At 38.9% G+C, this 26,993-nt stretch overlaps 1 protein-coding gene across 1 annotated transcript in view; it reads right to left on the reverse strand.

Annotated features, from left to right (window-relative positions):
* LOC127421889 (1,4-alpha-glucan-branching enzyme-like) overlaps nt 1-26,993 on the reverse strand; it is a 280,638-nt gene that overhangs the window by 120,882 nt on the left and 132,763 nt on the right. Inside the window, exons 11-12 of the mRNA XM_051665092.1 lie at nt 22,635-22,745; nt 16,579-16,750 (exon numbers count right to left, since the gene is read on the reverse strand). Coding sequence (XP_051521052.1) covers nt 16,579-16,750; nt 22,635-22,745 — 283 coding nt within the window. The remainder of the gene's footprint in view (nt 1-16,578; nt 16,751-22,634; nt 22,746-26,993) is intronic.

Raw genomic sequence — 26,993 nt, forward strand, 5'->3', positions numbered from 1 at the left:
CTGGCTCATAATTATCTCTAACACCTGTCTCTCATTATAGCGATGGCGGAGGGAGACTTAAAAGGCATGCCAGAGCATCAGAGAGAGAGAGAGTGTGACCGACAAGTCCAGAGACGGCCACGAATATTCTTATTACCGTCAATTGTGTGTGTGTGTGTGAGAAACTGAGGATTAAAAGACTGACCTTGAACCTGCTTTGCTGTCTCCTGACTCCTCCATTTGCCCGAACTAAGAACTTGTTACAAAAGCAAAAGCTTGTCTTATCAAAATGGAGGACAATAACAGTTGCTAAGCCTAGTGCACAACACAACTCAATCTAATCTCCTTTGATGTTCTGAATCTGCGACGAGAAGTCTCAGATCTCATGAACAATGGTCGTGTAGTGTGCACATTCTATCAACATGCCATGACTAATCACAGACACTACAATGGATTTCAAATCAGCTTGCCATCTAGACGTCTTGTTGTCAGGTGTGTGCACTGTCCCGACGAGCAAAAGACAGACAATGAGCCACAGCCAATGAGGTACACAGAGAGCACAAGAGGAGAGCAAGATATTGTGAAGCAGGAGAAAAAACATAATTATAAAATAAAATAAAACATCAGCCACATTTCCTTACCCAGCGAAAACGTATTACTTTCAGTTTTTTTTTTTCCTTTTCAAATAAGTGCAAATAAGTGTAAAAATGGGCGCAAGCCTTTCTTTCATGTTTCTTGACATGATATCACGTATAAACTGTGTGAGTTTGTGAATGAATTTCGTTATCGTAATTTTAAGATGCATTTTGGGCGATCTGCTTCAAACGGGATGCCGCTAAAGACAGCTGTAACAGGATCCAAACTGTTTTAAGATTTGCCCACTTCAAACAATCAGACATTGGGCTAGTACTGCCGCAGCAGCGGAGCGCTGCTTAATAAAACAAGAGTTTAAGCTTTGATGGTTATGAGCATATTTAAAGGGAAATAACCGTACGATCAGAAAATTTAAAAAAAGCAAATGCATGTACATGCACAAGAACTTTCTTCAGTGTCTCTGATATCACCATGCAGGGACACAGATATTAGAGGCACGCACATCAGAAGCTCAGTTACAGGTACTGCACTAAAATAACTCACTTCTATTACTTTTTTGTGCTTTATTATCATTCAATTATACAAAGACGTAATGATTGATGTTTGTCCATCTCTGTTCAACTACACTAATGCCAACCAGGACAGCTTACTGGTGGAAGAATACTGGCTTAATTTCACTGCATACATCTCATCAAATGCCTGGTCTTGCAGGTTTGTGCTTTACAATATCAGGAAAATCAGACTTTCCTGTCTGAATATGCTGCACAGCTCCTGATACAAGCTCTGGTCATTTCAAGACTGGACCACTGTAATGTCCTGTTGGCCAGCCTCCCAGCTAGCAAGATTAAGTCAATGTAGATGGTCCTGAATGCAGCAGTGCCAAAGAAGGCTTATATCACACCACTCTTGACTCTGGCCTTCAGGACAGCCTGTGGAACAGCACCCACTTACTTCAATTCACTCCTCCAGGTCTATGTCCCAACTGGCTCTCTGCGGTCAATGAACGAGTGGCGCCAGGTGGTCCTGTCACATACTGAGGCACAAAGTCTACTTCACGATCATTCACTTTCTCTGTTCCTCTGTGGTGGAATAAGCTTACAACCTCCACGCGATCTGCTGAAACCATCTCAACATTCAAAAACCAGCTGAAAACAACATCTGTTTAGAGACACTTAACCAATCCACACTCAATGTCTCATCTAAGTCTTTCATCTACGCTAGCTTCTATACTACTCTAGCCACTTTGAGAACTTGATAGTGCGATACTGCAGATGTCGTTGACTTTTGTACGACAAATTGCTTGATATGTTCCCCATTTGTAAGTCGCTTTGGATAAAAGCATCTGCTGAATGACTAAATGTAAATGTTCTCATGAAATCAGAGACTGTCCCACTCAAACACAAGTGGTCAGAAGAGTTGTCAAGGTTTCTTGCTTGCACATTTGTGATCGAATCACCCAAAACACATCTGTACACAGGGCCTCAGTCGTGGACGAATGGTCATGCAGTTGATACACCCAGTCTGTGATCAGTCGTGTAGTGTGCACATCAAAATGACAGGAAACAAAAGACTGTTTGTCAGGGCCCTGGGTAGCTCAGTAAGTAAAGACGCTGACTACCACACCTGGAGTCACCAAGTTCGAATCCAGGGTGTTCTGAGTGACTCCAGTCAGGCTTCCTAATCAACCAATTGGCCCGGTTGCTAGGGTGGGTAGAGTCATGTTGGGTTAACCTCCTCGTGGTCGCTATAATGTGGTTCTCGCTCTCAGTGGGGTGCGTGGTGATTTGTGCTTGGATGCCGCGTAGAATAGCGTGAGCCTCCACACACAGTACATCTCTGCGGCAACACGCTCAACAAGCCATGTGTTAAGATGCGTGGATTGACTGTCTCAGATGCGGAGGTAACTGAGATTTGTCCTCCGCCACCCAGATTGAGGCGAGTCACTGCACAACCACGAGGACTTAGCACGCATTGGGAATTGGGCATGCGAAATGGGGAGAAAAGGGGAGAGAAAAATAAAGACTGTTTGTCGCATGGCGCCAAATGTAAGTCATGTAGTTTGTGCTTGGCTTAAGGTTGGATTGGTCAGTAACATTTTTAGGGTGTAGCGAAGGGTCAGTACTTGACAGCTTACTAAAATGCAAAAATGTTCATTACTGTAATGCAAAAAAGATGACAAATACAATATGATATTATTTAAATTTCACATTTGTAAAATAAAAAAAACATTGTGACCGGAGAGCATGATATTCATTACTGTTAATGAGAATATTTTATTTTTGCATTACAGTAAGGATAATGGTATTTCTTGTTTTCACATTACAGACAATTGGGATGTGGATGTATGTTTTATTGTCATTACAAAAATACGCAATGGTCCTAAACATAGGCTTGGAATATGACAGACACAAAAGTGGAATATTGGTTCATTAAAAGGTGGTCAAATGTGTCCACCAGTGGCCCTTCAAAAGACTCAGATAACTTGAAGCTGTAAACCTGTCTGAGCTTGAGTGCTTTATTGTGGCACAGGCCTCATGCTGGCAGCTGAGATTCCTAATTGACACACACACACACACACACACACACACACAGAGAGAGAGAGAGAAACTCAAAGGCGGGGGGAAAGAGTGTGTAATTAATATATATATATATAAAATCAACCCTCTGTGTTGTTTTGATATAGATTTTTCCAAGTAAATATACGTTAGATCAGGGGTTTTACAACCTTTCAGGACATGTGCCCCCATCTGTTTGTGTAATATGACATTTGCAAGCACAAAATTTTTAAGTGAACGAATCATTCTTGTTCACTTCTATTGTTTCGGTCATGACCAACTTATTTATCGCCACCTTCTGGCATAAAGATATATTCTGTGGAAATGGTAACTGTTTAAATAGTTTTGGTTGAATGGATTCAAAAGACTCGACTCACTGACTACGTTTACATGGACACCAGCAAGCCATTTATTGCAAGAAAGCTGCTTAAGGCTCGAAATTGTGTATGTGTTTACATGGACTGTGTTTGCGGCTTTCTCTTTATTCCCATATACACGCGGCTCCAGTCAGTATGCAGCTTTCTCCACAGCAACGTCAATTTCCAGCGACGCTTGTGTAAATAACAAACATGGCATCAGAGAAAGCTATTTTATTCTCTGTTTCTTTGCTTTTTTTTCCAGATATTCCATAATTGTTGCTGTGTTGGTTTCCTTCACTTTCTATCAAGACCTGCAGCAGAACTGCACTGCAATACTGGGATTTTCCACTTACGTCAAACTCCGGGATTCCCCCAGTGTAGGATAATCCCATAAATGCGAACATGAGGGACAGTCTGTATTTTATGTAGTGTCTATCCTCAAATAAAATTCCTTTAATTAGTCAGTTCTTGGGTCTGCTGAGGGGTTAAGGCGCTTCCTTTTGTTAATGATTCCATTGCCCACAAACTTGCATCGATTTCCTTGTTTTATTGACTTACTTTGTGTTACAGAATATTTAGAATATAAAACTGAATTGAAAATACAGCATTTACCAAACAAATTAAAACAATACAAGCAACTGCCAAGCACAAACAGAAGTTGTTCTAAAGACCGTGTGCTCCCAGCAGGCCACCTCATCAACAAGCAACACCTGAGCTTTTAAGGCATCATCTGTCCTGCAGAGGGCGCAAAACTCAAGAAATACAAAGTCATAATACAATACATTTTTTTATAAATGGCTCCAACAATTTACATTGGTGTGTATAAATGGGTATAGGTTATAGTGTATGTGCTTTTCCCACTGTACTCCCAGAAATGTTTATATTTTAACCACTATGGTTGGGCTCCATATTATGACATTTGTTATCTGGCCTTTTCACGCACATGCGCACTCAAAAAGAACTGCACTTATGCATTTACATGACCACATTAAGCTGCGTTCTCCGGGAGAAACCTAGGTGTGTTGAACCGCTTTTTCTTAATCCCTTAAACAGCTTTCAATTTACAGCGTTACCCATAGCCGCAAGCTGCCCTTGAAGCAAGGTTGTGTGGAAAACCCGAGCAGCCATTAGCATAGGCAAACACAGAGCTAGATGAGGTGATCTTTTAAAATGTGATTCAGGATTAGGCTCTGATGACCAATAGCTGAATCACATACAGTCTCGTTGTCAGAAACCAATCAGTTTAGTAGTTTATCCTCCACTTCCATCTTACACAAACACTCTAATAGCTTATATGGGCTGCGGTTAACATTAAATATATCTATAATGAAAATGTGGTTAATTGTGCCTTAATCATGACCCTTATCAATACAGGCCCCATAGTCATTTGTTTAGGAAATGACTTTGTGCTTCGTGACATGGATAAACATCTTTTTCCTGCATGGAAAAACTACTTTAAATACTAGCCCAGCAATCAGTAAGCTATTTTGTGCAAGTATAACAATATGTTGTAACATGAATTATTTTTTCATCCAGCACAGCGTGTTCTGTACACATGCCATAACACCAGTGGTGGAAAGAGTACTGATTTTTTTTACTTAAGTAAAAGTACTGCTACTGAAAAAATAATTCACTTGAGTACAAGTAGAAGTACTAAGAAATATTATGACTCAGGTAAGAGTAAATAAGTAGTTCGCTGAAAAACTACAAGTAATTACAAGTTACTTTATGAAAATTATATTATATATAGTATACATGCTTCCATTTTTAGAACACAAAGACATTTTTGTTCTCGATAGAAATTGATGCTTCCTTTCACCATGGATGCATTAAATTAATCAAAAATACTTCCAAAATCATTAATTGCAAATTATTATTACGGTTTGAAATAATTGTTTTAAGTGATATTTATTCCTTTTTTCTTTACCAGTGACGGCAAACATATACTGTGTCACATATTCCTTACAAAAGCATTCTAAAGTGCTAATTTGGTACTCAAGAAAATTTTCTTATTATTAGAACAATTGAAAATAGTTGCGCTACCATGCGGAAATCACAATAAAGTGGGGGTTTTCCCCATTTGCTGAGTTCTTACAAGTTGATTTACACTTGCAAGTCAAATTTTGTTTTAAAAACAGGCAAAAAGAAACACATTTCTCCTGAAATTCTATTTTCTCCTAAAGTTTATTGTTTTAGAGAGATGAAGGCTATTCCATGCATTACTGTTTTGAAAAAAGAATCTCTAACCACAGGATAGAGAGGGAAGTGGACAGCCCAGATGCACAACAAAAAGACAAGTAAATCACAGTCTCTAGTTTGAGATACAGACTCCTCGTAGGTCTTAAATTAGCAGCTTCTAAATGCCAAAGACCTGCATTGCTGCAAGAGGATTCTTGGACAAACATAACATTTTATTTAAATAGAAATAGCCATTTGTAACATTCTAAATGTCTCTAAATTGTCTCTAAACTACCTAATGTGCATTGTGACTGAAACACATTCCTATTTCTGGCTTATTCTCATTCACGGGTGTCCAAGTATTTTGGCTATTAAGTTAACATACTGAACAAAACTAATATAATGCAATATCACAGAAGAAATTTATCCTCCATGATGTTGCAGCAATTATCCAGATATGGAATGAGATTTTTAAGCAAACTGTCATCAACTCCTACATGCCAACTGAATAAAATAAGGCAGAAATAAACATTTCACACAGTGTTTAGTGAGAGATATGATTGATTCAAACACTAAAAGTGGTTGTTCTGTATATGTATTATTGTATTACAGTTGTAATATGTGGCAGGGCGGAGGGCGGAGCCGGGTCGTGATTCTGCACTCCCGGCCCTTAATTAGGCTGATTAAGTCTTAGAGGGATAAGGCTGACCGGAGACGGCAGTGCGAGAGAGAGAGAGAGTTACGGACAGCTGTCCGACACCTGTGTGTGTTTGTGTCTTTTGGTTTAAATTTATTATTAAACTATTATTTATATTGTCAAGCTGGTTCTCGCCTCTTCCTTTCCATTGAATGTGTTACACTGGTGCCGAAACCCAGGAAGGAGGAGGGATGCACTGTAGTAGAGTCCTCGCCACTACCGTCCACCCCAACGGTGCAGCCGCAGCCATCCACCGGGGGACAGAGGAGCCCGGCCGCATGAGAGCGGAAGAACGGCCGCAGACTGCGAGGGGAGGAGGGGAGGAGGGGCTCCTGGCCGACCGCCTGGAGAGGGAGGACTGCTGCCAGGGGCGGGGGACACCCCTACCATCCACCGAAAACGCGGCGGGGCGTTCCGTCCGCCAGGGGCCGGAGGACTGCCTCTGATCCGCCCGGGGAGGTGCCGCCCACCCTTTCGCCTGAAAGAACGAGGGAGGAATGTGGCAGGGCGGAGGGTGGGGCCGGGTCGTGATTCCACACACCCGGCTCCTAATTAGGCTGATTAAGCCTGAGAGGGATAAGGCCGACCGGAGATGGCAGTGCGAGAGAGAGAGTGAGTTACGGACAGCTGTCCGACACCGGTGTAAGTTTGTGTCTTTTGGTTTAGGTTTATTATTAAACTATTATTTATATTGTCAAGCCGGTTCTTGCCTCCTCCTTTCCATTGAATGTGTTACATAATAATAAAGTCTTAATTAGCATTATGGTTATTTAACATATTTATATATTATTATTAAGTAAATTGTAGTATTTGGTTACATTATGTTTTGTGATTTCTCATACCTTCTTTATAACATCCATCACTTGCACACTTATGGCCTCTAGCAGCTGAGGCTTTTCAGACAGATAAACAGCAGCACAGGGCAGGGAAGAACAGTACAGCACTGTGAGTGAGAGTATTACCTGCTAGGACAGTTTATTTTGAACAAGAGGGGCGAATGGTTACGTGCGAGTACAATACCGAACTGATGCGGATTGATAGAAGCGGAGAGCCCGTCTGTGTGCGCGATGGTGCAAGGAACCAGACGGCAGGAAAAAATAATGTTCAGTGAAAAAAATAAAGAAGATCGCAATGTATGTAATTGTAACTATATCAGATATTATTAATAAAACACAGGAACTCTTTGCATGGGCATTTGTTGCCTCCATATTTTGAATTTCGGGGATATTTTTGTCCTGAGTCCCCATTAATTTCTGACACTATATTTCTGGCATTGTATCTTTCTAAGGTATTTAAAAAGTTTGTTTTTGACATACAGTATAGTAGCAAGTAAACAAGATATCCCCACATATATGGCAAACTACACTGTGTTAAAACACTGCCTGCCTTAAAAACAAGTGAAGTTTGATCAGTGGTTAAACGTGTTCAGACGGTTCCCTCGTACTTGAATGAACGGCTCCTTTCCAGAATAAAATGAAATATGCAGAAAATCACAGTATTACAGTTCTTATATAGTGACAGGGCAGAAAGTCTTGAAGAAGCTAGAGAAGAGAGGACACCGGCAACAGTTTATGCAAGCTGCTGTGCTCATGATGCTGTGCCCTGCGGGCTTCCGTCATGCCGCGCACAGCGTGTTGTAGTTTATAAACAAATTTAGTACGTATAACTTTCTTCTTCCCAAAAATTCAGAAATATTAAAGATATTTTTGTACTTTGTAATTGTGGTGAGAAATAATTGTAGCGAAGTTGAATACTTAATTTTTTATCAACTCAAGTTACATTTATTACACTTTAAATAGTGGAAGAATTTGAAAAATGTACTCAAGTACTGTAACGAGAGTAGATGTAAGTTGTTACTTTCCACCTCTGCATAAAACAATGTTTATGTTTACTGATCGATTATATGAATGAGAAAATGTAACAAAAAAATTCACTTTTCTAAATCTTACAGCAGTTTCACTTATCAAGAGAGCAGTTTGAATATGATCATCGCTCTGTGGTTCTGAAGGTGATCTAGAAGTTTTTCTCTATCTCAGAAAGTCAAGCATTCATTCATCTCACTTTCTACCTGCTGATTTAATGATGAAACCACTGAGGCATTTCATTGGCGCCTCGCGAGTGTGTTATAATGTGAAGTCTCTGCCTCACAGCCCTCATCTTCTCTCTGCATTGCAAATATGACTGACGTCTTTTTATGGCCTCTTAGCTCACGAGCTGCTTCTGCGGATGGGGAGTAAATAGATGGGTTTCGCCGAATTAGGGGTGACTCAAATTGATTTGCTTGCTCAAACAATTTGTTCTTGCTTCGCACTGGCTAAATGACTCCACAGCCATTGATCCATTAACATGACATGTCGGCCTGTTTCACCATTTTCTCACTTCTCACTTTGGCTTAGAGTGTTACCTTCATTTTACTCAAGACCCTACAAAGATGACTTTAAATAGAAATTAAAAACAAAAGAAAAAAATGCTATTATCTAATCAGTCAATCATATGGCAGGAGTGCAATGCATAAAACAATGCAGACACGGGTCAGGAGCTTCAGTTAATGAACCATCAACCATCAGAATGGGAAAAAATGTGATCTCAGTGGAGCGGAAGTTCTGTGGACGGAAACACCTTGCTGATGAGAGAGGTCAACAGAGAAAGGCCAGACTGGTTCAAGCTGAAAGAAAGGCTACGGTAAATCAGATAACCACTCGGTACAATTGTAGTGAGCAGAATAGCATCTCAGTGCAACATAGTGTTCCTAATGAAGTGCTCGGTGAGAGTATATATATATATATATATATATATATATATATACACACACACACATACACACACACATACACACACACACACACACACACACACACAGAGTGACTTGAAAAATTACTCTGCTCCCAGTGCAGTAGCATCTTGTTATGGGGGTGCTTTTTAGCAGCAGGGACTGGCAATCTTGTGAAGATTAATGGGATAATAAATGCTGCAAAATACACAACAATTTAGGTTAAGAACCTACTCTCCTCTGCTAGAAAGTGTAAAACTGGGAGGAAGTTTGTGTTTCAGAAGAACAATGACCCAAAGCACATAGCCAGAGCAACACAGGAGTGGCTTTAAATTAAGAAAATGTATGTCCTTGAGTGGATCAGTCCCTGACCTCTGATCTGTGGAGAGACATCAAAATTGCTGTCCATCGCCAATCCCCAACTAACTTGGTACAGCTTGAGCAATTTTGCAAGGAGGAATGGGCTAATATTGCTCCATCACGTTGTGCAAAGTTGATAGAAACATATCCAAAAAGACTAATGGCTGTAACAGATGCAAAAGGTGGTTCAACAAAGTATTAAAATAGGGGGATGAATACTTATTAATTCTTGACATTTCGGTTATTGTTTTGTTTGTTTTTATTTAATGCTCTTTTATGGGCTGCACTGTTGCAGAGTTCAGTAAATCACAGATAAAAAAAATCTGTTAAATTACTCAATCTCAGGTTGTTCAAATCATTTGTGTGAAATAATGGTTGGAGTATTTTTTCAAAGCACTGTATATACAGTATACTGTGTGTGTAATGTTTACATACAGTATATATATATATATATATATATATATATAGATAGATAGATAAATTACAAAAAATATAGTTTTAAATATAAATATATAATTCGTAATCAGTTTTATAGTTTTAAATTGGATTTTTTTGGTGTGTATTTTTACACTAAGTGCAAATAGCGACAGATACTATTTTCACTAAGTGCAAAAATCAATAAAAAGCATCTTCTTTGCACTAAGTGCAAATAGTGTTAGATACTCTTACACCCCTGATTAAATACTAACATACAGTATAGTGGCATCACTGCAGCATTCTTATTGTGTTTATTTGGAGCTCCACAGACACCCTACACCAACCACTACCCCTAACCATACCCTTACAAAAATTAACCATGGTTTTACTACAGTAACCACAGTATCACCATGTTATTTTTTTAGTAAAATCATAGTAACCACAAAATGAAACATCGTTACTCTTAACTACTATTAACAAAATGTTACTGTAGTAACACCATGGTTAGTACATCAGAACTTCTGTATATAGTTTCCACCAAAAAACATGGTTACTACAATATTACTACAGTAAACCATGGTTAATTTTTTTACGGATCAAATCCTCTGAACTCCCCAACCTTCACAGTGACCAAATCACTGTGAGGAATCTCTTTTATTTATTACTATATTTAGTATTATAGGAAAGTGTAGAGCCGAGGAATGGCGCACGCCCGGTCCCCAATCAGCCTGATGGGGCGCGCGAGGGATAAAGGCGGCAGGGGACGACGGTTCGAGAGAGAGAGAATTACAGGCAGCTGTACTGTGTGTGCGTTTATTATTGTGTGTTTTTGTTTAAGTTGTTCATTAAATTATTATTTAAGTTCTCAAGCCGGTTCTCGCCTCCTCCTTTCCCTCGAAACCCCTTTCAGAAATATTAAGAGTAGAGACATGGGAAAAAGTATGTCAAGGGGTGGGATTCGAACCCGGATCTCCAGCGTGACAACACATACGCATACCGTCATTACACCCAGAGATACTACAGCTGCACATGAGGGTGCAGTTTGTCGTAAAATCTTGTGTTTCCACCAGACTATCGGAGCGCAAATAGTCACTTAGTTATCCAATCTCTTAATCCACTAAATGTCTAACCCTTTAACCAGTTTAATGTCTCTGTCCCATCGTGAAAAATTCAAATATGCCATTTGATCAGCAGTTGACCCCAAATAAATCTGTTGTGGCTGTCTTGAGTTTGGTCTGAGTAGTGGTGGGCAGAGTAAATAGACTCTGCCAACAAGATGGGATATTTGCACTTATTGTAAATTAATGTAATTAATGTAATTAATAACTCTGTTATTTTTAAGAGTAATGAAACTTCAAAAATACATTTTTGAGATGTACAGATCGCACATCATTAAAAACTATTATAGCATTCAGTTGTGATTAGTAGTAGAGTACACTAATATGTCATTCAATTAAGAGCATTGCTCCACATTATTCATGAGAAGGAATGCTTCCATCCAATCACCATCCACACACATGAGCTCGCTTTACAGCGGACAATTTTTAAAAAATCACACGCAGATATGACAGCTGTTCCTGGCCCAGATATGAGAGTGGACTTTTACACGGAATACCGTGGTGAGATCCGAATCACTCATCAGTTTGGACTGCAGTCGATAACCGGACTGGAGCGAGCACGTTGGCCGAAGTTATGGTACATGTGCTCGAAACATGAAGCAGCTAAGAGATGCACATATTGCAAAGCACAGAGGATAACATGATAGCTTGTTCGAAAACAGAAGACAACGATGAAAAACCAAAAGTCATGTCAAGTGTCTTTTTGGTATCCTTTACATTATGCAAAAGATTTATGCCAACATGGTGCTCCATCATCAAGACAACAAAGTTGAAATACTAACTTTAATCAGACAAGGTTAGTAAGTGATTTTATCACATAAGAGTCATGTTAACATGTATTAAGTATTGAGGCTGTACTTTTGAAACAGCTTGTAGTTAATGTTTTGTGTATTGGACCTGTTTAATTATGTGCCTTACTGAACGCGATTTCACGATTTAGATTTAAGCTACAGCATCTCTATATGGAATATAATAAAATATAATATAATACACACTACTGCTTTACAACCATCTATAATGTCTTGCCCTATAGGCTTCCACTGTAAATGCATAACTGTAAACACAAGTCAAAATAATACATTAAATTGTTTACTGGGGTAACACACAGCATGCCACAGATGCTTTTGATTCTCCCCACCTCAGTATGGTGTGTTATAGAGCATCAACCCTAAAAGAGATGATCTCTCAGAGTTGAATCAAGCTTGTTTCCTTGCAAGCAAACACGCAGGTCTGCTGTCTCTTTACATTCAGATTCTTCTAGCCTTCAGCTGTTAGAAGCTTAACTGACTGAAGAATATATATTCAGCTGGGGCACAACACCATTAGGCGGGTAATTTTAGCTAGCAGACAAAAGCTTGTTACAGATATACTACATCTGAAAAGTACTAAGTGTCCACATCAGGCAGTCCACATCTGTAGCTGTCATTACCGTTAGTGGTACTGGCAGTACAACAGCAGCAGTAAATAATAACAGCACTCTTGTGTACATCAAAGTTTAGACGGTCCATATGTTCACAAACACAGAGGTAATTTGTAGGGTTTGGGCAATTTGTTATATGAATTTAGCCTTGGCTGGGGAAAATGATGTCTGCCTGTCTTTTAAACTCTGGTTTATCGAGATAGATATTGATATGTAATATGGTTGTTCAGCGTCTCTTATCTCCGGCTCACCAAGTACGGCTAGTACGGCTGATTTTCAACTATTTTCAGTAATATGACCACTTATTTGTTACAGCTGAAATGAGGTAATATTACATCAAGCCAACATGGGGTCTAATTATTTTATCTGAAGCAATGGGTTTTAACAGCAGGAATCAAGAAGAGTTCTTCTTTAACATATTCTAGTGCTGCACGATACAGTTGTGCTCAAACATTTGCATACCCTGGCAGAAATTGTGAAATTTTGGCATTGATTTTGAAAATATGACTGATCATGCTAAAAAAAAACTGTTTTTTATTTAAGGATAGTGAGCATATGAAGCCATTTATTATCACATAGTTGTTTGGCTCCTTCTTAAATCATAATGATAAAAGAAATCACCCAAATGGCCCCAATCAAAAGTTTACATACCCTTGAATGTTTGGCCTTGTTACAAACACACAAGGTGACACACAGGTTTAAATGGCAATTAAAGGTTAATTTCCCACACCTGTGGCTTTTTAAATTGCAATTAGTGTCTGTGTATAAATAGTCAATGAGTTTGTTAGCTCTCACGTGGATGCACTGAGCAGGCTAGATACTGAGCCACGGGGAGCAGAAAAGAACTGTCAAAAGACCTGCGTAACAAGGTAACAAGGTATGTATAAAGATGGAAAAGGATATAAATAGATATCCAAAGCCTTGAAAATGCCAGTCAGTACAGTTCAATCACTTATTAAGAAGTGGAAAATTCAGGGATCTCTTGATACCAAGCCAAGGTCAGCTAGACCAAGAAAGATTTCAGCCACAACTGCCAGAAGAATTGTTCGGGATACAAAGAAAAACCCACAGGTAACCTCAGGGGAAATACAGGCTGCTCTGGAAAAAGACAGTGTGGTTGTTTCAAGGAGCACAATACGACGATACTTGAACAAAAATGAGCTGCATGGTCAAGTTGCCAGAAAGAAGCCTTTACTGCGCCAATGCCACAAAAAAGCCCAGTTACGATATGCCCAACAACACCTTGACACGCCTCACAGCTTCTGGAACACTGTAATTTGGAGTGACGAGACCAAAATAGAGCTTTATGGTCACAACCATAAGCGCTATGTTTGGAGAGGGGTCAACAAGGCCTATAGTGAAAAGAATACCATCCCCACTGTGAAGCATGGTGGTGGCTCACTGATGTTTTGGGGTTGTGTGAGCTCTAAAGGCACGGGGAATCTTGTGAAAATTGATGGCAAGATGAATGCAGCATGTTACCAATAAATACTGGCAGACAATTTGCATTCTTCTGCACGAAAGCTGCGCATGGGACACTCTTGGACTTTCCAGCATGACAATGACCCTAAGCACAAGGCCAAGTTGACCCTCCAGTGGTTACAGCAGAAAAAGGTGAAAGTTTTGGAGTGGCCATCACAGTCTCCTGACCTTAATATCATCGAGCCACTCTGGGGAGATCTCAAACGTGCGGTTCATGCAAGACGACCAAAGACTTTGCATTTGTCTTGGCATTTTGCCAAGACAAATGGGCAGCTATACCACCTGCAAGAATTTGGGGCCTCATAGACAACTATTACAAAAGACTGCACGCTGTCATTGATGCTAAAGGGAGCAATACACAGTATTAAGAACTAAGGGTATGCAGACTTTTGAACAGGGGTCATTTAATTTTTTTCTTTGTTGCCATGTTTTGTTTTATGATTGTGCCATTCTGTTATAACCTACAGTTGAATATGAATCCCATAAGAAATAAATGTGTTTTGCCTGCTCACTCATGTTTTCTTTAAAGATGGTACATATATTACCAATTCTCCAAGAGTATGCAAACTTTTGAAAACAACTGTATATAGAATTTAACAAAATATTGCAACTGTACATCTTGGGATATGCATATCGCAAGGGCTTGATTATAATACTTTAAAAAAGAACATTTCAGGGGCCAGTGAGCATTGACGCTGACTACCGCCCCTGGAGTCGTGAGTTCAAATCCAGGGCATGCTGAGTGACTCCAGCCAGGTCTCCTCAGCAACCAAACTGGCCCGGTTGATAGGGAGGGTAGAGTCATATGGGGTAACCTCCTTGTGGTTGCTATAATGGATGGTTCTTGCTGTCGGTGGGGTGCGTGGTGAGTTGTGCGTGGATGCCTCCACGTGCGCTACATCTCCGCTGTAACACGCTCAACAAGCCACGTGATAAGATGCGTGGATTGACAGACTCAGACGCGGAGGCAACTGAGATTCATCCTCCGCCACCCGGATTGAGGCGAGTTACTATGCCACAACGAGGACTTGGGGTGCATTGGGAATTGGGCATTCCAAATTGGGGAGAAAAGGGGAGTGAATAATAAAAAAAATAAAATAACATTTATGGTGACTTGGATAGCAGCACACAACAACAAACACAGCGCAAGGCGTGATGTCCGATTTGTGTGAAGATACACATTCACAATGGAATTTTCTATGCTAGATTAAAGGAGGAAAAGTCTGGAATACCGGACATTTATGATATGCTATCGATGATCTTGGGTATATATAAGATCAACAGATGATCTTTGTTGATGAATTACTGCTAATTTTGTTATATGAAAATGTACACTTTGTAGTAATTACAGTAATATATTGTAAATTATTGTAAGAGTACACATTTTGTTTCCCTTATCTGTTTATGAGAGCGCATGGAAGTGCAGACATTTCAAAATAAGAGTCCCCAGTGTATTTTTGTCCTGTTTAAAGTTAAATGTCCCACGTTTTGCACCAAATCTCATTTGTATTTTCTGGTTATTATTGGGGTTTTGGTTGCACAATAAACTGAATCTGAGATTTCATTCAATTTGGACTCTTAGAGACTTCACGCGAGAACGCGCCATCGTGCTTACATCATACAAAAGTTTCGTGATCCGTCGATTGTTTGCAGGAAATGTTTATAAATTAATAAAAATTTTGAATTATCTATTTATTTTTTAAACAAACCTATCGGCTTGCTTCAGAAGACATTAATTGATTGAGTCATGTGGATTACTTTTATGCTGTCTAAATATTACTTTTGGACAGTCAAACAGCTGGCACCCATTCACTTGCATTGTATGGACATACAGAGCTGAAATGTGCTTATAAAAATCTTCATTTTGGTTCTGCTGAAGAAGGAAAGACACACATCTGGGATGGCTTAAAGGTGAGTAAATCAAGGGAGAATTTTCAGTTTTGGGTGAACTATTCCTTTAAGACTGTAAGACTGGTGCAAAAAACCTTGACTAATATTATAATGGACTCTAAGGGGTCAAAATGATTAAAAACAAAGTAAAAAAAAAAAAAAAAAAAAAAAAATCAACATCGATAACTGATTCTTGAGGTCCTGTTTATCCACTAAAAGTAGGCAAATCATATCATCAAACACGTTTATTATACATGAATATAGCCTTTTTGCATTAGGAAATACTTGCCATATTGGGAAAACATAATTTTTATTGTAGATTTGTTATCACTTATAATGCTAGTGGTCGATCACACCGAACACGTTTTTATGTCCATCTGTGTTTTTTTCTATGTAAACATGCGCTAGATGTCATCTTTGACCATAACGCCACATTTAGTTGTTTTTACAAAATCTCACACAGAAACACCATGTTTTTATGATTAAGGTCTAGTAAAAAAAAAAAAAAAACAAAAAAAAAAAAATCTTAAACCATTAAAAACATCTTACATTCTGTTTCATTCGCTGCGCTCTGTCTAGCTTTTAGAAGTGCAAAAACTCATCAGGTCTGAAGCTCTGAATGGCATCCTAAGTGATGATTACATTAAATGTTTAATTTTTTATAACACACAACAATATGGCAGAAAATTCCACAAACAGAATGCTGTTTAAATCCAAATGTGGACGAGATCTGAAATCAATATATGTGCAAGGACTCACCCATGAAGTTGAGGTATCCCTCCCCTCCCAGTCCGTGAGTAAGCAGCCGGATCATCTTGTGTAGCTGAATGCCCCGATCAATGACAGAGTTCATGGGAATCATGGTGCTCATGTTGGTGTACATCTCCTTGTCCATCAGCCAGAAGGCAAGCGTTTTGTCTCCCACAAGGGCCTGGCAGAGTGGGCAGAGAAACCATTTCAACATTCAAATGCCACATTAAATCGAATGTTTGCTGATTGCTGAATAGTTTCCAATTCCTCTTGATATTGGGGGAATATTGGGACATTTCTTGAAGAAGTACCTTTTGAACATCATGGCTGAATACTGGCCTAATTTTTAAGATTTTAAAGTGCCTGTTAGTACTGAACCTATTTATGTAGTTTGATTTTCATGGCAAAAATCAGGTTAAAATAATACAAGTAAAACTAAAGATGATTAAGATCAAACTAAATTTGGACTAATTTTGTTAAAAACCTTTTCAAGGGTGTCAACGGAGTAAAAAGTTTTCCTCACAGGAGTAGAAATATTACAATCCAATAAAATATGTTTGATAGACATCGGGCTCTGACATGATGCACAATTGGGGGTTTTTCCCCTGATAGTAAAAATTTGTGTGCGAGTCTTGAGTAGCCTATCCGACATCGTGTATAAGCGACTTGGTCCCACCGGTTATTAAAAGAGAAGAAACTTCTGGTCCCAACAGCAGGATTTATTTCATGTTATTAGTTTGTTAAGCACTGATCCCATTCTGATTGCCACTTGTTTTTGACATACAAATTTATGATTGGTTTCAGATGTGTGGAAGGTATTGAGAACTTTTTGAGTTCTGTAGATAATGCTTCTTTGGCAGCATTATCCGCTTGCTCATTTCCAGAGATTCCACAGTGGCCATGTACCCAGCAGAAGATGATGTTAAAATTCTGAGCTTCAAGGTATGACAATATGATTAAAACATTCACAATTGTTGGGTGATCAGTTTGAATAGATTCTAGACATGAAATAATAAAAAAATCCCGTTGTGCAGTCTCAATGAACTTCAGCACCAACAGTAGAGCACTGGCCTCTGCAGTGAAAATTGGTCAGTAATACGTGTACCCTGACATAGGTGATTTGTTGCAAAAGCCGCAGACACATGATTTTCAGATTTAGATCCATCTGTATAAAGTGGAATATGTAATGGGAACATTTGTCTAATATCCAGAAGTTGTTGGTGATAATCATTTGGATGAGTTTTTGACTTTTTGTTTCTTGTTAAATCCAGAAGGAATTTTGCAAAATTGAGTTTGTTCCAAAATGTTTAAATCCACTTTTAAATTCTCCAGATGAGGTTTGATAATAAAAATGTAATACAGTTTACTTGCTAAGTACTTCAATGTGGATTAATAATAGTTGGCAACAATGGCTGTAAAATGACATCTTTAAGTTAATATGAAATCAACATTGACCTTATTTACTCTCTCAATACACGTTCCTGGTCTTTTTGTGCACGATTCATAGTTGCATGTTATTTGAAAGTATCTTTGTAATAATTTATAAAAATGCAATAACGTCAGGCATCCCACACCTTTTGACCAATGAATTGCCATGACTTTTCCAGTCGTTCATTAATTTATAAGATAAGGATAAAAAAAATAAATAAAATAAAATAAAATAAAATAATGATAGACTTATTGTAGGGTTCATCTCAATTCCGTTTATAATAATAACTATAATATTAAAAATAATAATAATAATAATATGGATTTTATATATTATATGCTGGTGGCCAAAAGTTTGGAATAATGTACAGATTTTGCTGTTTCAGAAAGAAATTGGTACTTTAATTCACCAAAGTGGCATTCAACTGATCACAAAGTATAGTCAGGACATTACTGATGTGAAAAACAGCATCATCACTATTTGAAAAAAAATCATTTTTGATCAAATCTAGACAGCCATCACTCAAACACCTTATCCTTGAGTAATCATGCTAAATTGCTAATTTGGTCCTAGAAAATCACTTGCCATTATATCAAACACAGTTGAAAGCTATTTGGTTAATTAAATGAAGCTTAACACTGTCTTTGTGTTTGTTTTTGTGTTGCCACAGTATGCAATAGACTAACATGTCTTGAGGTCAATAGTAGGTCAAAAATGGCAAAAAAGAAACAGCTTTCTCTAGAAACTCGTCAGTCAATCATTGTTTTGAGGAATGAAGGCTATACAATGCTTGAAATTGCCAAAAAACTGAAGATTTCATACAAAGGTGTACACTACAGTCTTCAAAGACAAAGGACAACTGGCTCTAACAAGCACAGAAAGAGATGTGGAAGGCCAGATGTACAACTAAACAAGAGGATAAGTACATCAGAGTCTCTAGTTTGAGAAATAGACGCCTCACATGTCCTCAGCTGACAGCTTCGTTGAATTCTACCTGCTCAACACCAGTTTCATGTACAACAGTAAAGAGAAGACTCAGGGGTGCAGGTCTTATGGGAAGAATTGCAAAGAAAAAGCCACTTTTGAAACAGAAAATAAAAAAGGTTAGAGTGGGCAAAGAAACACAGACATTGGACAACAGATAATTAGAAAAGAGTGTTACGGATCTTAACCCCATTGAGTTTTGTGGGATCAGCTAGACTGTAAGGTGCGTGAGAAATGCCTGATAAGACAACCACATCTATGGCAAGTGATACAGGAAGCGTGGGGTGAAATGTCATCTGAGTATCTGGACAAACTGACAGCTAGAATGCCAAGAATCTGCAAAGCTGAAACAACCACACCGTCTTTTTCCAGAGCAGCCTGTACTTCTCCTGAGGTTACCTGTGGGTTTTTCTTTGTATCCCGAACAATTCTTCTGGCAGTTGTGGCCAAAATCTTTCTTGGTCTAATTGACCTTGGCTTGGTATCAAGAGATCCCTGAATTTTCAACTTCTTAATAAGTGACTGAACAGTACTGACTGGCATTTTCAAGAATTTGGATATCTGTTTATATCCTTTTCCATCTTTATATAGTTCCATTACCTTGTTATGCAGGTTTTTTGACAGTTCTTTTCTGCTCCCCAACTCATTGACTATTTATACACAGACACTAATTGCAATTTAAAAAGTCACAGGTGTGGGAAATTAACCTTTAATTGCCATTTAAACCTGTGTGTGTCACCTTGTGTGTCTGTAACAAGGCCAAACATTCAAGGGTATGTAAACTTTTGATCAGGGCCATTTGGGTGATTTCTGTTATCATAATGATTTAAAAAGGAGCCAAACAACTATGTGATAATAAATGGCTTCATATGATCACTATCCTTAAATAAAAGGAAGTTTTTTTAGCATGATCAGTCATATTTTCAAAATCAATGCCAAAATTTCACAATTTCTGCCAGGGTATGCAAACTTTTGAGCACAACTGTGTGTATATATATATATATATATATATTGTATACACACACACACGCACACACTACTGGTCAAAAGTTTAGGGTCACTTACTCAGTCTTTTTTATTATTATTATTATTATTATTATTATTAAGTCATCAAAACTATGGAAGAACAGAAATGGAACTACAGGAATTGTGTTGCTTTTAAAAAAAAAAATCCAAAATAAATAATAACTATGTCATATTTTAGCATTTTCAAAGTAGCCACCCTTTGCATAGAATTTTCTGAAATGTACTCTTGACATTTTCTCAAACAGCTTCTTGAGTTATCACCCTGGGATGCTTTTTAAACAGTATTGAAGGAGTTCCCATCTATGTTGGGCACTTATTAGCTGCTTTTCTTAATTATTCAGTCCAAATCATCCATTTCAAAAACTTTCTTTTTTTTTTCTTTTTTTTATAAAATGTTAGTTTTGTAATTAAATAAATTAATATGTTGGCACAATTATATTTTTGTCTACAAAACTAATTTCAAACATTTAAGCTTACGCCTTCAAATCAAAAGGTTTTTAAGATCTTGAGAATCATTTCAGTTAAGTGACCCCAAACTTTTGACTGGCAGTGTATACTGTATATATATATATATATAAAATAAAAAAACAATAACATACTACATGTAACATTTCAACAAAAAGGCTATCAGGATATTTGTACTTGTGTAGTTTGAGATCGTACTAAATGTTATCGTAAATTTAGGAAAACATAAGTGCGAACTTATTGATAAGGGTTTAAGTACAAATACATACATATGCACAAATACAAGATGAAGCAGGAAATGATGGTCAGAAGAGTGGAGAACTTTATTGGGATCCGCTGCAAGCAGGATTCAAACTTACGTCGCCTGCAATGTGTTGGAGCAATATGTGCAAACGGGCAAGCTAAAGGCGGGCGTACACGGTGTGATTTTCTGCTGTCGTGCGAGCTCCTGACCGATTTTTTCCAGTCGGGAGAGATCGCGTGGAAATCGTTTGTGCAAGTGTCATCACGGCTTGCATCGCGTGAGAGGAATTATGAGCGGAGCCGAGCGGCTTAGGAGCAGCTCACGACCTCCCGATAATTTTTTTAAATGTTTAAAAAATTCGTCTGATTTGGCGATCTACCTAAAGTTGACCAATCAAGAGAAGGTGTTATAACTCACACGATCAATGTAAACTGAGTGTTCATGAAGCTTTTACACATTTGGAGAAAATGGTTGTGTTAAAACTGTTTTCCCCATATTATTCACAACCACATCACTGGGAAGGATTCTACAGAAATGCCATGCTGTTCTCTGCTCTTCAAACAAATCATTTGTCATACGAGTTGTGCTAGAAAACTCTCTTTATCACTCTGATGGACAGAGTTTTCAAATTTCCATCATGGTCTATTTTTATTCATCTTTTCAGTTCTAGGGTGAAATTTAGGGGGGTATAGCATCTGTTATAATTGTATTTGCACACGACAGTGGATATGTGATAGAAGATTTTTTAACTCTCCAAGCGTGTGTCTAGTGAAACAAAGGACTTCTAGGTTGAAAGTTCTACCTGTCAATCAACCGCTGCGCTAAAACAAGATTTTTAAACTTTGCTGTGTGCGGCTTTAAAGCACATTTACATGGACAAGACCTCACGGATCTTCTTCAGAATGTATGCTATCAACATTCAAGCAGTGACACAGATGAGAAGGACATAGCCTACATTTAAAGCTGAATAATACAGGTAGCCTACGCCACTAAAATAACATGCTGTTTGTGCTTTTATTAAATCAAAGTATAACCGACAGAAACGGTGCGTGAATTTTCCGCACTTTATTTTTAATCTTGTACATTTTGTGCACTTTATTATCATGCAGTTCTGGCAGCAACACACTGACGTTATGATTGATGTATGAAATCACTCGAAATCTGAATCTGTCAATTGTTGGACAGCATTTGTAATAAGTATCCTTTTTTTTTTTTTTTTTTAAATCAGCAGATGAGTTTTCAGCTAATGCAGCCCCTATGCCAGTCTTCTTTTTTATTTCTAAATCGCAAGCTACGAGGAATTAAAGCAATGTCCTCCTCTAACTTTATGTCTTATAAAGATAAATGGCGCGAAAATTCATGCGATTGCTCCGTAATTCGCCAGGTCGTTAAGTCGTGTCGTGTACGATTGCACCTGTGCGATTTTCAGATAAACTGACTCGTAACGTGTGCAGGGGCTCACGACCTCCCGAGTATCAGAACTCGCATCGTGTACGCCCGGCCTAAGGCTCTGACATCCAGTAACGTTTTCATGCATGCTTAGTACATCCGGTCTTTTGATGGAAACTTTAATGCAATGCTAAACTACCAGTGTATTGATGAAGAGTCAAAGGCAAGTTTTACTAGTTTTCAAGTCAGACTCACTCAAGTGTCTCATATTGAGTTGCACAGATCGTTATTCTCAGACCTTGGAAACAGAACATAAAGAAGAAAAAACCGGGAAGAAAAGAAGACATTGGAAAACAACAGCCTGTCTTAGCTGTGCTGCTAGAATGTGTACAAACATAATGGATGTGTTAGTTTCTCATTTCAGCCTCATCACTAGAGGACTACAACCTGTGGTGACACCAATTTTCATTCCCAATGACACATTAATTTCCTTTTTTCACTTTGCTGGATGTACATGGGGGGCAGTACCTGGTCGTGGCTCTCGGCGTAAGCAATGCATTTTTCACCGTATCGTCTGTTGGTCATTGTGAACACAATGTTTTCCATGTTCCAATCTTCATCCTTGAATTCCTTGAGGATCTGAGAATGCAAATGAATAAATGAACTGATTGTATGAGGAGACAAATAAAAAAGAGGGAAATGGCAACATTTACAGTTGTACATCAGCCTCAGTTACACCTACAGTGCTTGAATCCATTGGAGCAATGCAGTAATGCATTCTACAGGAGACTAAGATGGTAACGATCACTACTTTTAGTGATAAATGGATGCTGCACATTGAGTCATTGCTTTAATGAACAAATACTGTAGATGCCATGAACTAAATACAAATAGTGAAGCTGCTAATTTAACTTCATTTTTCAGTAGTGTAACAGTAGTTTATTTTGTCACATTGAACTGTGTAGGTGTGTTCACACTGACTGAATATTGAATGTCCTCTCCATGTCTCTCTTTCATAGCAATGCCGAGACATTTCAAAGAATCAATTAGTTCGGTCGATTTGTTTTACTAAAACAGTTCTTTTTCTTTTTTTGTGCAAAATTAATATTTAGTTGTATACTGCTGTTTATTACAATGTTTTCAATTAAATGTTATTTCTTAGTTTTATGAAATACCTAGTATGAGTCGACACATTAGCCTAAAGTGTCACAGAAGCACCACAAAATGATGTGGTTGTTTCAGCAATTGTGTTTTTCACCTCACATTTGCTTTTATGACACATTATCAGTTAGGTTTAGGTTCAAGGCTTATTGTTTATTTAAAACTAGATAGAGCATTAACCTTAAAAACCTCATTTGTTTGGGCGAAATTTAACTAGCTTTTCGCTTAGGAATTGCCGCAAAAAGTGCAATGAACTATGTAATTTTGCAAAAATGTTGCCAGCCACATTCTTTTTTTTTTTTAGATCAGGCTAAATCTTATCTATAAAATATTGTCCTCTTTAATAGCTTCAATGTAGTTAGATAGAGGGCGATAGAGTTACATACAACATTAAAGGGAAGGTTCACCCAAAAATTTTAACTCATCATTTACTCACTATTATGCCAGATTTCTTCTTCTGATGAACACAAACAAATTAAAATCTCCAAAAAGCACATAAAGGCAGCATAAAAGTAATCCATAAGACTCCAGTGGTTAAATCTATATCTTCAGAAGCGATATAATAGGTGTGGGTGAGAAACAAATCATTATTTAAGTCCTTTTTTACCATAAATTCTCCTCCTAGCCCAGTAGGTGGCAATATGCACGAAGAATGTGAACTGCCAAAAGTACAAGAAGGATGTGACGGTGGAATTGAAAGTGGAGATTTACGCAGATGAGCCAAAACATTACGACCACCTGCCTAATATGCTGTTGGTCCTCCGTGTGCCGCCGAAACTGCGTCGACCCGATGAGGCATGGACTCTACAAGACCACTGAAGGTATCCTGTGGTATCTGGCACCAAGACATTAGCAACAGATCCTTCAAGTCCTGTAAGCTGCGAGGTGGAGCCACCGTGGATTGGACTTGTTGGTCCAGTACATCTCACAGATGCTCAATCAGATTGAGATCTGGGGAACTTGAAGGCAAGGGCAACACCTGGAACTGTTCATCATGTTCCTCAAACCATTCCCGGACAATGTGCGCAGTGTAGCAGGGTGTATTATCCTGCTGAAAGAAACCACTGCCATCAGGAAATACCATTGCCATGAAGGGGTGTACCTGGTCTGCAACAATGTTTAGGTAGGTGGTATGTGCAAACTGACGTCTACATGAATGGCTGGACCCAGGGTTTCCCAGTAGAACATTGCCCAGAGCATTACACTTCCTCCACCGGCTTGTCATCTTCCCACAGTGCATCCTGGTGACATCACTTCCCCAGGTAAATGGTGCACACGTACACGGCCGTCCATGATATGTAAAAGAAAACAGGACTCATCGGACCAGGTGACCTTCTTCCACTGCTCCATGGTTCAGTTCTGACACTCGAGTGCCCATTGTAGGCACTTTCAATGGTGGACAGGGGTCACCATGGGCACTCTGACCCGTCTGCGGCTATGCAGCCCCTTAAGCAGCATGGTGCAATGCACTGGGTGTTATGACACATTCCTCCCTTAACCGTCATTAAAATTTTCTGTGACTTGTGCCACAGTAGACCTTCTGTCGGTTCGGACCAGATGGAATAGCCTTCATTGCCCTCATGCATCGATGAGCTTTGGGTGTCCAACACCCTGTCACCGGTTTATGGTTTGTCCCTCCTTGGACCACTGTCAGTAGGTACTCACCACTGCTGACCGGGAGCACCCCACAAGCCTTGACGTTTCAGAGATTCTCCGACCCAGTCACTGGCCCTTGGCCCTTGTATTCAAGTTGCTCAGGTCTTTACTCCAGCCCAAATCTCCTGCATTCAACACGCTGACTACGAGAACGGATTGTTTGCTTAACATCTAATCCAACCAGAGCTTGACATGTGGCCTTGTTAGGAGATGATCAACGTTATTCGCTTCCCCCTGTGAGTGGTCATAATGTTTTGGCTCATCAGTATATAATCATTTGGATTACTTTTATACTGCCTTTATAGGCTTTTTGGACCTTCAAAGGTCTGGTCACCATTCACTTGAATTGTATGGACCTACAGAGCTGAGATATTCTTCTAAAAATATTTGGTTGTGTTCAGCAGAAGAAAGAAAGTCATACACTTCTGGGATTGCATGAGGGTGAGTAAATGATGAGAATATTCATTTTGGGTGAACTATCCCTTAAAATCTTTGAGTGTTTCTCACCAAAACCTATCAAATGTATTCAAAAATGTTGTATAGTATATTGTGACAGAATTTTCATTTTGGGGTGAACTATTCCTTAGCTGGGAGACCAGCTAAGACCAGCCAACCATCTCATGCTGGTTTTAGCATTTTCTTTTTTTTTTTTTTTTTTGCAGGGCTGACAAAAACATCTCAGATTTTACACATCAGCAAATTCCCAGCAGACAAGAAACAACACAAGACTGTTTGTGTTCCTCAAAACATTCAGGAAGGTCTCGGTTAGTGTTGTGTGTCTTCACCTTACAAACACACAACCTTTCGGGCTCCACTGCAGTACACACTGTATTGTGTGATTGACAGCAGCTAGGGAAGCCCAACAGAGTGACAGGCAATTGTGTGCTGGGTGAGACTGGGCCTGACAGGTGAGTGACATGGAGGAAAACCCTTATATTAACTCACAGCCAAACAATCAATAGAAAGACAAAAAAGTCAGGAGTGTTGTAGCAGTCACTAGCATTGCAATGAAGAGTTTTGTGAAACAAGAAGTGAAAGCCATCGCTCTTCATCTTCAACCTGCAGATGGGCTGGTTTGAGTATTTCTGTAACTGCTGATCTCTTGAGATTTTCATACCCAACAGTCTCTAGAATTTACTCCGAATGGTGCCTAAAACAAAATAACATCCAGTGAGTGGCAGTTCTGTGGACTGAAATGCCTTGTTGATGAGAGAGGTCAACAGAGAATGGCCAGACTGGTTCGAACTGACAAAGTCTACAGTAACTCAGATAACCGCTCTGTACAATTGCAATACAAAACGCAATACACAACTGAAAATACATATTTGCACAACTGGACTTTTGATGCCATATCTTTTCATTACTGAGATATAGCCGCTGTGACAACTAGTCCCGGCCTCCCCTACAACATTTATGAAGTATAATATCTTTTTATAAACCTATGAGTCAAAAGGACCAGAGCAGAAATAACTGGAAAAGAACATTTTGTGCCGGTTGTGAGCTGAGACAATGCATGAACGAAAAAGCTAATTTTGCACCCTAACCCAGACTTGCCTGACTGTGTTCGCCTGCACCCACCACTATTTCTTTCATTTAGACCTGCACTAAAGTACAAACACAGCATAAAGATTACTCTGTATTCAGAATGTCTCTTTCCAACGTTAAACACAGTTGAACTCTTGGCCCACACTAAGTCTGATAGCTTAGGGCTGAAAAATTATCCAGTCAGCTTTTGATTCGTAAGGCAATCGAGTGCAATTAACCAAATGAAAGAGGATGAATCCTAAAGTGTAGCACTCAGAGAAATGCTACCCCTAATGACTATGAGGTACAAAAGGCCAAATGGGAAATGGTCTTTCTCTGTTTATCGCTGCGCGCGTTACGTACCACCCGGCTTCCCCTCAATTATCATCTGACAGCTTAATTTTTGACTAACCGTGGATTCTATCACTCTTTCTTTGAGTGAGGACTCTCTCATGACCCCTTCCTATTGACAGAGCCAGAAAGAGAAATTATTTGATGTAATACACAATTGCAGTGCAACATAAAAAGAAAAATCCCACTGACTGT

The sequence above is a fragment of the Myxocyprinus asiaticus genome, chromosome 31, assembly GCF_019703515.2.
Source record: "Myxocyprinus asiaticus isolate MX2 ecotype Aquarium Trade chromosome 31, UBuf_Myxa_2, whole genome shotgun sequence".
NCBI lineage: Eukaryota > Metazoa > Chordata > Actinopteri > Cypriniformes > Catostomidae > Myxocyprinus > Myxocyprinus asiaticus.